At 31.9% G+C, this 12,212-nt stretch overlaps 1 protein-coding gene and 1 pseudogene across 10 annotated transcripts; both read left to right on the top strand.

The window, feature by feature from the left end:
• The first annotated feature begins 117 nt into the window (after positions 1–117).
• On the top strand, positions 118–10,181 carry LOC146934610 (synaptotagmin-1-like). 10 transcript variants are annotated; one of them, XR_015007830.1, is made up of 5 exons: positions 118–391; positions 483–583; positions 1,385–1,461; positions 2,542–8,832; positions 9,871–10,181. XR_015007830.1 is itself a non-coding variant. In XM_085706517.1 (4 exons), the coding sequence occupies exons 1-4, from the start codon at positions 275–277 to the stop codon at positions 9,961–9,963; spliced, it is 378 nt and encodes a 125-aa protein (XP_085562643.1). In that variant the 5' UTR covers positions 118–274; the 3' UTR covers positions 9,964–10,180. The 10 variants fall into 10 exon arrangements, 4 of the variants coding, with proteins under 4 accessions (XP_085562643.1, XP_085562642.1, XP_085562641.1 ...); XR_015007828.1 differs by having other exon boundaries at positions 483–1,461; XR_015007829.1 differs by having other exon boundaries at positions 476–1,461.
• Positions 10,182–10,194: 13 nt separating this feature from the next.
• Positions 10,195–11,618, top strand: LOC146934609 (uncharacterized; annotated as a pseudogene).
• The last annotated feature ends 594 nt before the right edge of the window (positions 11,619–12,212 follow it).

The following is a 12,212-nucleotide window of genomic DNA, read 5'->3' as shown; positions in this document are numbered from 1 at the left end:
ATTTGAGTTTCCTGAACTTTAGAGATCTCATTTTAGAATATTGATAACATAAAAGAATTAATAGATACAGTATTTCAATTGTATGGATTAAATTGGATATATGCTATTCTTATTAAATTGGATATATGCTATTCTTATAGATACTATTTTTATGTCTTCATAGTTCATATCTGCTCACAAAGGGATGTACTTATTACCGCTTTGCTATTTTGTACACAATCCATTTTTGTCTTGATAACATATTTGTGATATTGTATGAACATTCTCAATAGGAATGAAAGTTTATGCGACTGATGAGGAGGAGTTGATTATGGAGCCTTCTATAAAATGGGCTGGAAATCCCAATGTCACCATTTCTGTTAAGGCATTTGGGTTGAAAGCAACTGTTCAGGTAACTTTTTTGTGTGCTTGTTAGTAAAGAACGAATGATTTTTTTTTTTTTTTTTTCTGTCTTTTTATGCTAAAATATCTGTAGTTTCCAGGTTGTGGATTTGCAAGTTTTTCTTTTGCCTCACATTACACTGAAGCCTTTGGTTCCAAGTTTTCTTGCTTTGCCAACATCTATGTCGGTCTCATGGAAAAGGTTGGTGATTGTTGACTTTTCTACCCCCTGCACACATACACAAAAAAGCCTACTCTGCTTGCCCACTTGAATTTGTAGTACAAGACAAAATAAGTACATCAGTTGATAGTGTTATGATGATGGTTGTCACCTGTTTTGAGCATATCTCGACAACAAAAGAATACTTTCTAGTTGGAATTTATGTTGATAGGAACCACTTATTGGATGATAGAAAATTCCAGTCTTGATTCTTAATGGAAGGAGGAGTTGGAATAGGCCTTTCATTTTGACATCTCTATATACATTACATATACACAATGCAGTGCCTTCTTATAAAAATTGCATAATTTCATCATATTCTTCTGCCTTCTTTTGCTGCACGAATATTTGAAATGCTATTTTGTTCCCATGAGGTCTTGAAATTTATAAGTATCTAGTTTATATATCAGTAGTTGTTTTTAGGAATTAAGGACTGCTAAGCATCTGGAAATCATGTCCCTTATTTGACTGGCATACTCTTATTGACATAGATTTCCCTTGCATTAAAAAAACTCATCAGAGTCATTGTTGTTTAAAAAATAAACTTGACTTCCAATATCTGTCGGGAGACCAAAGGGCCATTGCAGCGAATGATCAATGACCAATGTCTGAGCATTTAAGTTTTAACAACATGATCACATGTAAATAGCTTTTGATTTCCTTTCTTATTAATAGTTTAACAACCTAATATATAAGGCCCCATTCACATTGTGAAAACATTTTCTATTTCATTTTCTAATATTTGTTTTAACTTTACTGGTGGAGGTCAACTTATAGTTATAGTCCATGAAGCTCAGGATGTTGAAGGGAAGTATCACACTAATCCACAAGCATTCAGTGGGGAAGATAAGAAGACTAAGGTACAACATCCTATGAAGTTTTACCATTCTATCTTTCATTTTTCTTCATTTAGAATAAAGAAAATAACCGACTCCCCTACCTTTCCCTAAAATATAGGGGAAAACCAGAAAACCTCTTTACAAACCTAGGTTTAATATACCTTAACGGGGTAATATATCGTCGCGATCAAACAAAAAAATTAGCTTAGGTTCCACAAAATGTATAAATCCAAAATCCAGATATTCCAAAGCATCATTATAAAAATGCATGATTGATGTAGGATTGTCAAAGAAAATCTAAAGCAGTAACAACTCTCATTCTTTCTTGTTTGTTTCTTTGGACTTCTTATCTCTTCCGAACCGTTGGACTTTTATCTTTCCCTCCCGTCTGCAATTTTGCGTTACAAAATATCAAAATAGAATTTCCATTAAATAAAGAAGGAAATATCTTTTACCCAAAACAATCTAATTTAAATTCTATAATTTAAATAAGGGAGGGAAATGATTTGACTCACATTCTCTGCTTGTTTTGCAAGTTTTTCTTGAAATTGTCAAGCTTGATTTTCAATCTTCCTTTCAAATCACCCGGCTACTCCTTTGGTTTATGCTTGACGACTCTTACATACCTCATTTCACCAAGCCCTTCGTTGTACAATTTTTTCCATTTCACATGCAAATCTGGATGTTTCATTTGGTCTGGAAGTTTGTCACAGACCAGCATTATTTTATACCCGATTTTTCTCAAATAACTCAACGGTTTTTTATAGTCTTTGTCGCCTGAGATTAGCACAACCCATTGTTCTTCTGCTTTTCCTTTGTTGAAGAGTTTGAAACATGAACATCTCCTTTCCCATTTCTTAGATAACCCCCATGCTATAATTCCCTTTTTAATCTGTTTATCTGCAACGTTTTTACCTCGTAATGTACGTATGTACATTATATTTTCTGTGATATTCTCTCTCAGTTTCTTTGTTCCGGTCAAATGTCCATAAGCCATTATCTTTGGTGGCGGACATTCCCTTTGTAACCTGATTTTTTTTCCATAACTGAATAAACTGCCTTCTGAAACTCTTCAACTGTCACTTTCTTTGGCAGTTGCAGATTTTCTACATCCCAGTAGATACCTACATGGGATTTCGGATTCATAGCTCCCCAAGATGTTAACCATGCGACGTACAACGGAACCTTGAGGAAATTGTTGGAACTTGTGTTGGGGGTCTGCTGCAATAACTTGACCAAGAAGATGATGAAGATAAATACGATGAAGTGTGCACATAAATTCCAAAGATTGTTGTATATCTTGATTGTTAGGAAGAGGCTGCTGCACTTGAAACCTGAAAAGTTTAATAGTTATGCATGTAAACTCAAAGCGTATGGGGTTGCCATACTAACCTTTAGGTTCGATTCGCCCCCACCAATAACTGTATATTGGATGCAATAAGGAATGACCGGCGAATCCCCTTCAGGATACTATGAGTTCCTTGACGTGTATTGCACAACCACACCAAGCGTATCTCCTAACAGTATTTTACAGATTTATGGTTCCAGCAATTCACTCATGCATTAGAGAATTGATGGATGATTTAGAGTAAGAGAATGAGGGAGAATTATGTTGTTAATCTAACAAAATTCTGTCCAAAATTGTGTTGTTTTTGTGTTTTTTGTGTATCCAACTAATGCCCAAATGCCAAGCATTTATAATGCATTATATGACTTTTCACATGAGAGAAAACACCCCTTTGACTTGAATCAATGTTATGATTCATTAGGCACCCCTTTGCCAAAGGTTATGATCATATACACTTGAATCAATGCTATGGTTCATTAAACACCCTTTTGCCAAATGTTACAACCATATACACTTGAATCAATGTCATGGTTCATTATCTATCAATAAATAATAATGTTCCAATGTATATGAATGATTCCCATGAAGAGTTACAACTTTTGGTTCTAAAGTGATTCCATTATTTTGGAAATCACCAACAATCCCCCACCATTTTCAAAATACTAAATCACATAAATCCGGAAACTCCATGCCTTCAGATAATGGTATCTCGCGATTTGAACCATTACTTAGTAAGTTAAGTTTTCGCTCATTCCCAAATAGTATGGTAGGCAAGCTTTGAACCAACTATTCATTAGAACAAGTGTGCATAACTTACACATAGAATTTCGGTACCATTGATAAAGAGACTTGTAAGATGACACATTAAGAAGGCCTTGTGTCATATATCCCTTTTCATGAGAATTTAAGAGTCAAACCCTTGAACTCCGTGAAGCGGCCAAACTTCATTCTCACATAGGTAGACTATATCGGAAATGCCCCATAAGTATGCATTCCAGCAAATATATGCTATATGTCCATTAAGAGGAAAACCTCATCCTACCCTTTTTCTTCTTATGGTCCAAGTACTTTTACCCCTTGGGATGTATCTATTGTCAAGTACTTCAATCACTCTAATAGTGTACTTTCACCATTGAACCCAAGACTTGATGCTACTCAAGTGTGGGTTGAGTTTCCACCATTGGTGATAAATTAGATTTGGGTTTGTACCACATCCCTAATAATGTCTTCAATGTATTCAACATCATTTCCAAAGACATCATTCCTTGTCAATCATTTCGTCAAATAATTGCAAGATTTTCTGTTAACTTTTATAAACTTTGAATATTCAATTCTTCACATAGATTTTTAATTCTCATAGCTATGTCTATGGATCAACTTATATACTCTTGATAGTATTTACCAACTATCATCAAACCATGACACTTTCGTCAATTGAGTATATTGTAATAGTACACAAACTTTTATGTCATTACACCTTTGCTATAACAATATTTAACATGCATTTCAATTCCAACTTCAACTTTTCTTTTATATCTAGCCAAGATATATCATACATTGAATGCATTAAAAATACATAGCAAAATAAAACTAGATCATAAAAGAATGTCATTACTAAACTTAATAAGATGGGATTAAACATGTAAGTCATATACTCCACATAAAATTAAATATAACACAAAAATTTTGATTTTAGTTATCATATAACTAATACATATATCATAAATTCATTGTGTTAAATTCAAGTTTATGTTTAAATATGTTCAATGTTAAATATCAATAAACAGTCACATAAGAAAATAAACAATGAACTAAAATCATTAATATTCTCTATGACTTTCTTCCATGAACATATATCAACTTACAATAATTCAAAACATACCCAAATTATTTTAATATCATGATAAACAAGAAATTAACCATTACTTTTCATATTATCATGTACTTATGATATCAACACAATATTAATGATAATAATTTCTTACACAAAGTAAATAATATCATTAAAGCAACCACTTGATATTTTGACAATTTATCTACACTACTTTCATAAATAAAATAGTGTTTAAACATTCTTAACATATTACTATACTCATCAAAATTCATATACTTGAACAATTTCTAAATCATGTATATATATGTCACCACATGTTAAATCTAACATATTCATATTTACTTAGATACTATACACATGCATTTAGAACACCAAATATTTCATAATAGGTAATCACTTATATGCACATTATCTCATGTTTAAATTAACATCAAACAAATTTCAAACGATAAATTTCATACATATCAAAATTTATCATGCATATATTATCTACAACCACATGTAAATTTAACATAAACACATCACATATGAAATATTTATCCATAAATTTCCATAACATATATTCATAAAAGGAATTTGTTTACCGTTCACCGTAGTCATGGAAGAAAATGTAAGCTTTCATCTCTCCTAAAAATTGCAGCCATTAGTCACAAGTAAATCATAAATCGAACCTAAAGATTGTTGGAACTTGTGTTGGGGGTCTGCTGCAATAACTTGACCAAGAAGATGATGAAGATAAATACGATGAAGTGTGCACATAAATTCCAAAGATTGTTGTATATCTTGATTGTTAGGAAGAGGCTGCTGCACTTGAAACCTGAAAAGTTTAATAGTTATGCATGTAAACTCAAAGCATATGGGGTTGCCATACTAACCTTTAGGTTCGATTCGCCCCCACCAATAACTGTATATTGGATGCAATAAGGAATGACCGGCGAATCCCCTTCAGGATACTATGAGTTCCTTGACGTGTATTGCACAACCACACCAAGCGTATCTCCTAACAGTATTTTACAAATTTATGGTTCCAGCAATTCACTCATGCATTAGAGAATTGATGGATGATTTAGAGTAAGAGAATGAGGGAGAATTATGTTGTTAATCTAACAAAATTCTGTCCAAAATTGTGTTGTTTTTGTGTTTTTTGTGTATCCAACTAATGCCCAAATGCCAAGCATTTATAGTGCATTATATGACTCTTGACATGAGAGAAAACACCCCTTTGACTTGAATCAATGTTATGATTCATTAGGCACCCCTTTGCCAAAGGTTATGATCATATACACTTGAATCAATGCTATGGTTCATTAAACACCCTTTTGCCAAATGTTACAACCATATACACTTGAATCAATGTCATGGTTCATTATCTATCAATAAATAATAATGTTCCAATGTATATGAATGATTCCCATGAAGAGTTACAACTTTTGGTTCTAAAGTGATTCCATTATTTTGGAAATCACCAACAATCCCCCACCATTTTCAAAATACTAAATCACATAAATCCGGAAACTCCATGCCTTCAGATAATGGTATCTCGCGATTTGAACCATTACTTAGTAAGTTAAGTTTTCGCTCATTCCCAAATAGTATGGTAGGCAAGCTTTGAACCAACTATTCATTAGAACAAGTGTGCATAACTTACACATAGAATCTCGGTACCATTGATAAAGAGACTTGTAAGATGACACATTAAGAAGGCCTTGTGTCATATATCCCTTTTCATGAGAATTTAAGAGTCAAACCCTTGAACTCCGTGAAGCGGCCAAACTTCATTCTCACATAGGTAGACTATATCGGAAATGCCCCATAAGTATGCATTCCAGCAAATATATGCTATATGTCCATTAAGAGGAAAACCTCATCCTACCCTTTTTCTTCTTATGGTCCAAGTACTTTTACCCCTTGGGATGTATCTATTGTCAAGTACTTCAATCACTCTAATAGTGTACTTTCACCATTGAACCCAAGACTTGATGCTACTCAAGTGTGGGTTGAGTTTCCACCATTGGTGATAAATTAGATTTGCGTTTGTACCACATCCCTAATAATGTCTTCAATGTATTCAACATCATTTCCAAAGACATCATTCCTTGTCAATCATTTCGTCAAATAATTGCAAGATTTTCTGTTAACTTTTATAAACTTTGAATATTCAATTCTTCACATAGATTTTTAATTCTCATAGCTATGTCTATGGATCAACTTATATACTCTTGATAGTATTTACCAACTATCATCAAACCATGACACTTTCGTCAATTGAGTATATTGTAATAGTACACAAACTTTTATGTCATTACACCTTTGCTATAACAATATTTAACATGCATTTCAATTCCAACTTCAACTTTTCTTTTATATCTAGCCAAGATATATCATACATTGAATGCATTAAAAATACATAGCAAAATAAAACTAGATCATAAAAGAATGTCATTACTAAACTTAATAAGATGGGATTAAACATGTAAGTCATATACTCCACATAAAATTAAATATAACACAAAAATTTTGATTTTAGTTATCATATAACTAATACATATATCATAAATTCATTGTGTTAAATTCAAGTTTATGTTTAAATATGTTCAATGTTAAATATCAATAAACAGTCACATAAGAAAATAAACAATGAACTAAAATCATTAATATTCTCTATGACTTTCTTCCATGAACATATATCAACTTACAATAATTCAAAACATACCCAAATTATTTTAATATCATGATAAACAAGAAATTAACCATTACTTTTCATATTATCATGTACTTATGATATCAACACAATATTAATGATAATAATTTCTTACACAAAGTAAATAATATCATTAAAGCAACCACTTGATATTTTGACAATTTATCTACACTACTTTCATAAATAAAATAGTGTTTAAACATTCTTAACATATTACTATACTCATCAAAATTCATATACTTGAACAATTTCTAAATCATGTATATATATGTCACCACATGTTAAATCTAACATATTCATATTTACTTAGATACTATACACATGCATTTAGAACACCAAATATTTCATAATAGGTAATCACTTATATGCACATTATCTCATGTTTAAATTAACATCAAACAAATTTCAAACGATAAATTTCATACATATCAAAATTTATCATGCATATATTATCTACAACCACATGTAAATTTAACATAAACACATCACATATGAAATATTTATCCATAAATTTCCATAACATATATTCATAAAAGGAATTTGTTTACCGTTCACCGTAGTCATGGAAGAAAATGTAAGCTTTCATCTCTCCTAAAAATTGCAGCCATTAGTCACAAGTAAATCATAAATCGAACCTAAAGATTGTTGGAACTTGTGTTGGGGGTCTGCTGCAATAACTTGACCAAGAAGATGATGAAGATAAATACGATGAAGTGTGCACATAAATTCCAAAGATTGTTGTATATCTTGATTGTTAGGAAGAGGCTGCTGCACTTGAAACCTGAAAAGTTTAATAGTTATGCATGTAAACTCAAAGCGTATGGGGTTGCCATACTAACCTTTAGGTTCGATTCGCCCCCACCAATAACTGTATATTGGATGCAATAAGGAATGACCGGCGAATCCCCTTCAGGATACTATGAGTTCCTTGACGTGTATTGCACAACCACACCAAGCGTATCTCCTAACAGTATTTTACAAATTTATGGTTCCAGCAATTCACTCATGCATTAGAGAATTGATGGATGATTTAGAGTAAGAGAATGAGGGAGAATTATGTTGTTAATCTAACAAAATTCTGTCCAAAATTGTGTTGTTTTTGTGTTTTTTGTGTATCCAACTAATGCCCAAATGCCAAGCATTTATAGTGCATTATATGACTCTTCACATGAGAGAAAACACCCCTTTGACTTGAATCAATGTTATGATTCATTAGGCACCCCTTTGCCAAAGGTTATGATCATATACACTTGAATCAATGCTATGGTTCATTAAACACCCTTTTGCCAAATGTTACAACCATATACACTTGAATCAATGTCATGGTTCATTATCTATCAATAAATAATAATGTTCCAATGTATATGAATGATTCCCATGAAGAGTTACAACTTTTGGTTCTAAAGTGATTCCATTATTTTGGAAATCACCAACAGAAATTTCCTGCCTGCCTTCATCATCAATCTGCCTCACTGCGCAGCTTAACATGATCTGTCCTATTTCTTCAAGGTAATTTTGAAACCAATTTCTGTAACTTCCATACAATGACAAATGTTGATATGCAATCACACTGTCCTCCTTTGAGCTGTCTGTTGATAGATATATAGGCATAAGGAATTGTTAAGAGTAAAATATTTGAGATTGTGAATATATGAGATATTCAATTCAATATACAAACTGGACCAAATATTTGAGATTCTGAATATCCGAGATATTCTCTCTCTCTCACTCTCTCTCTCTCTCTCTCTCTCTCTCTCTCTCTCTCTCGTCTTCCATGACTATCACATGCTACTAGGTTTTGAATAGAGAGGGAGAAGGGGGATCATTGCGGAAATTTCAATTTCAACCTCAACCTTTTAAGGTTTGGGCAGAGAAATACCTTTCTCTGAAGTAGCTTTGCTTTATGGGTAGTTAGGGGTCTTCTTCCCTACTGCATTGTCCTTTTTTATACTAGGTGTGTTGTTGTGACGCTGGCACGTGATAGAAAGAAAAACACAGTGCTAAGAGTTAAGAGAGTCATCATTCTGATGAGGCAGAGAGAGATGCAATACATGAGCAAGAGGAAAAAAAGCGATTTAAAGGAACAATCTGGTGAAGTATATCACCAATTCTACCTCTTGAAAGATCATTTTAAATTCTCTAATATGAGTGTTTGATAATACTTGATAATAACACTTTGGAATATGAAATTCTTGAACGAAATATCCAAGCAAGAAATAAATCATCATTCTGTTGAGGAAATATTTCAAGTCCTCTTAAAACTTACATTCCTCTCGTAAAATTCATCATTTTGACACACATTTCCAGAAAATAGCCATTCATCAATTGAAATTAGAGATTGCTTTCAATTTGAACTTATTGGTAAAAATTACTAGAGAGTTTGAATTCTATGTATATACGCATTTAAATGCAATGTTTATGTTTATTTTATTTTGTGAGGCAACAGCACTAGCTAACTCTGTTGGATAGGTACTGAAAAGAAGCAATGTGTGTATGATATTAATGTTACCAATAATAAATAAATGTACAACGAATTTGTACCTTCAGTGTAAGATCCATTGCAGGAATGGAATTGGAAGGAGGCTTTGCAGCAATGGAATTGGAAGGCATTGCAGGAACGGTGATTGTTTGCTCATCTAGCACAAAGACATCACTCACCCTTTCAAAAAGGGGGTTGAGAACATGGAACACAAAGCGTAGATCGCTTTGGTAGTTTCCTCCTCTTTTAATCATGTATGCTTTGTTCCCTGGGATAATCACCATCCCAAAGTTCTTGGGAGTCCTTAAATCGTATGGACTCCTCCTAACAATTAAGTTGAAACATGTTAAACATAGTTAAACATAATCACCATTTTCCATGGAGTTGTTTATTTTGTGAGGGTTGTTCATTTTTGGTTTGTTCAAGACTACAAAAATAAAAAACTACCATTTTCCATTGAGTTGGTTCTAATGGATCGAAAGGTACTTTTTTCATATCATTTTTTTTTTGTATTTTTTGTTTGTTTAAAGTATAGTGTTTTAATGTTTGTTATCTAGGGCGATCGAATTGGTGCGTCTACAAGAAAAACATTGATCTACAAGTTCAAGGAGCAACTCCAAGAGGGAATGGTGTTCACGATTTCCTCATTTGATGTTGCTTGCAATTGTGGTTCGTATCGACCATAACGTAGTGAATACAGACTGAATTTCACAATCAACACAAAAGTCAAACTATCTAAAACTACTTTGGTCCCAACAAACGTGTATTCGTTTACACCTGCACTTGATATTTTCAATGAATCTTACGACAACAACAACTTGGTTGGTAAGTGACTATAATTTTCTTCCTGTAAATTGGAACAAATATTATTGTTTGTTTACAAAAATAACACAATAATTTAATTATTTTTTTGTGAAAATAGTTTTATTTTTCAATGTTACAGTTTATTTTATAGTCGTTATATAATTATTTTAACGGTTGAATTAATAAAATGTTTTGTTTAATATCATTCCATTATACGTTATATTCTTATAATAATAAATTGTAATTTGATCGATATATTAATCTATGTTATATATGCAGATGTAATTGGAGTCATAACTGGAGTTGGTGTTGAAAGAGAGTACGAAAGATAAGGTGTAAAAACTAAGATGAATGTCATTAAATTTGATTCAAATGGGTAGCGTTGATTTTTTTTTGTAATTGTAATTATTTAAGACCTATATTATTGCATTTTTATTAATATTTGTATAATCTTTCACAATTTTAAATAGGCATCGTTTTAAATTGGAGAGTATGTTGAGAAGTTGAACTCTTTTCTATCGTCCGGTGCATCTCAAAATGATGTTGTAGCCATTATGTTGGCAAAAGTTAAATTGTTTCAAGGTAATAATTTATTACTAGCAATTGTGATTATTTTTTTATACCTATACCTATATATATATATATATATATATATATATATATATATATATATATATATATATATATATATATATATATATATATATAGACACACACACACTTAAATCATATACTTTTGTATCTTAATGATAGGAAAACCAGCATTGCAAAATGCATTTTCTTCCACTAGAATCACCTTCAATCCTGAAATTGATGAAGCAAATTAACTAAAGAAAAGGTTTTTTTTTATATATAACATTTTTGCATGATTCATTTATTGAATATATATTTTTTATTAAATTATAATATTATTGAAAAATACTTTTTATTACAGCTTTCTTAGTGCAAATACAAATTTTCCTGCATCGGGGTTGATCCAGTTACCAAATTCATCTCGCATACCTGTGAATGAGGAGTTTCTCAAACTTACTCCTAGGACCACTATTGAGGAGTTGAAGAATGTTAATAAGGTTTTTTTTTTTATTAGCGATCTATTTTGATAAGGTTTGTACGCCTTTTAGTATAACATTATTTTGTATGGTGATGATGCAAGGCACCTCTTTTATTGTCTTGGAAACAATAAGTGAGATTATTGATGAGGATGGATGGTGGTACACCGCTTGCTCACGCAACAAAAATGTGTATGTTGATTCTAACATGTACTTTTGCGAAAAGTGTGATCGTCATGTTGTGCATGTCACGCCTAGGTATATGCTAACTTAAATTTGTTGAGATTTTTAATTAGCATAACGCACTATCCTTAAGTTTGTTATTAACACATTCAACCATTTGATGCAGGTTCAAAACCATGATTCAAGTGATTGATGACATTGGGAGTGCACTTTTTGTTTTATTTGATCGAGATGTTTCTGGATTGCTTAATAAATCATGTTCTGACATTATTGAGTCCAACAACATTGTCGTATATGTTTTTTCAACCTTTTTATAATACAAAGCTCTAATATTATATTTACCTTAGATATGCATAGTTGTACACAAACAATAA

This window comes from Medicago sativa, chromosome 4 (assembly GCF_051527215.1).
Source record: "Medicago sativa cultivar Bolivia chromosome 4, Bolivia_mono, whole genome shotgun sequence".
Classification (NCBI taxonomy): domain Eukaryota; kingdom Viridiplantae; phylum Streptophyta; class Magnoliopsida; order Fabales; family Fabaceae; genus Medicago; species Medicago sativa.
This window is presented reverse-complemented; position numbering and strand designations above follow the sequence as displayed.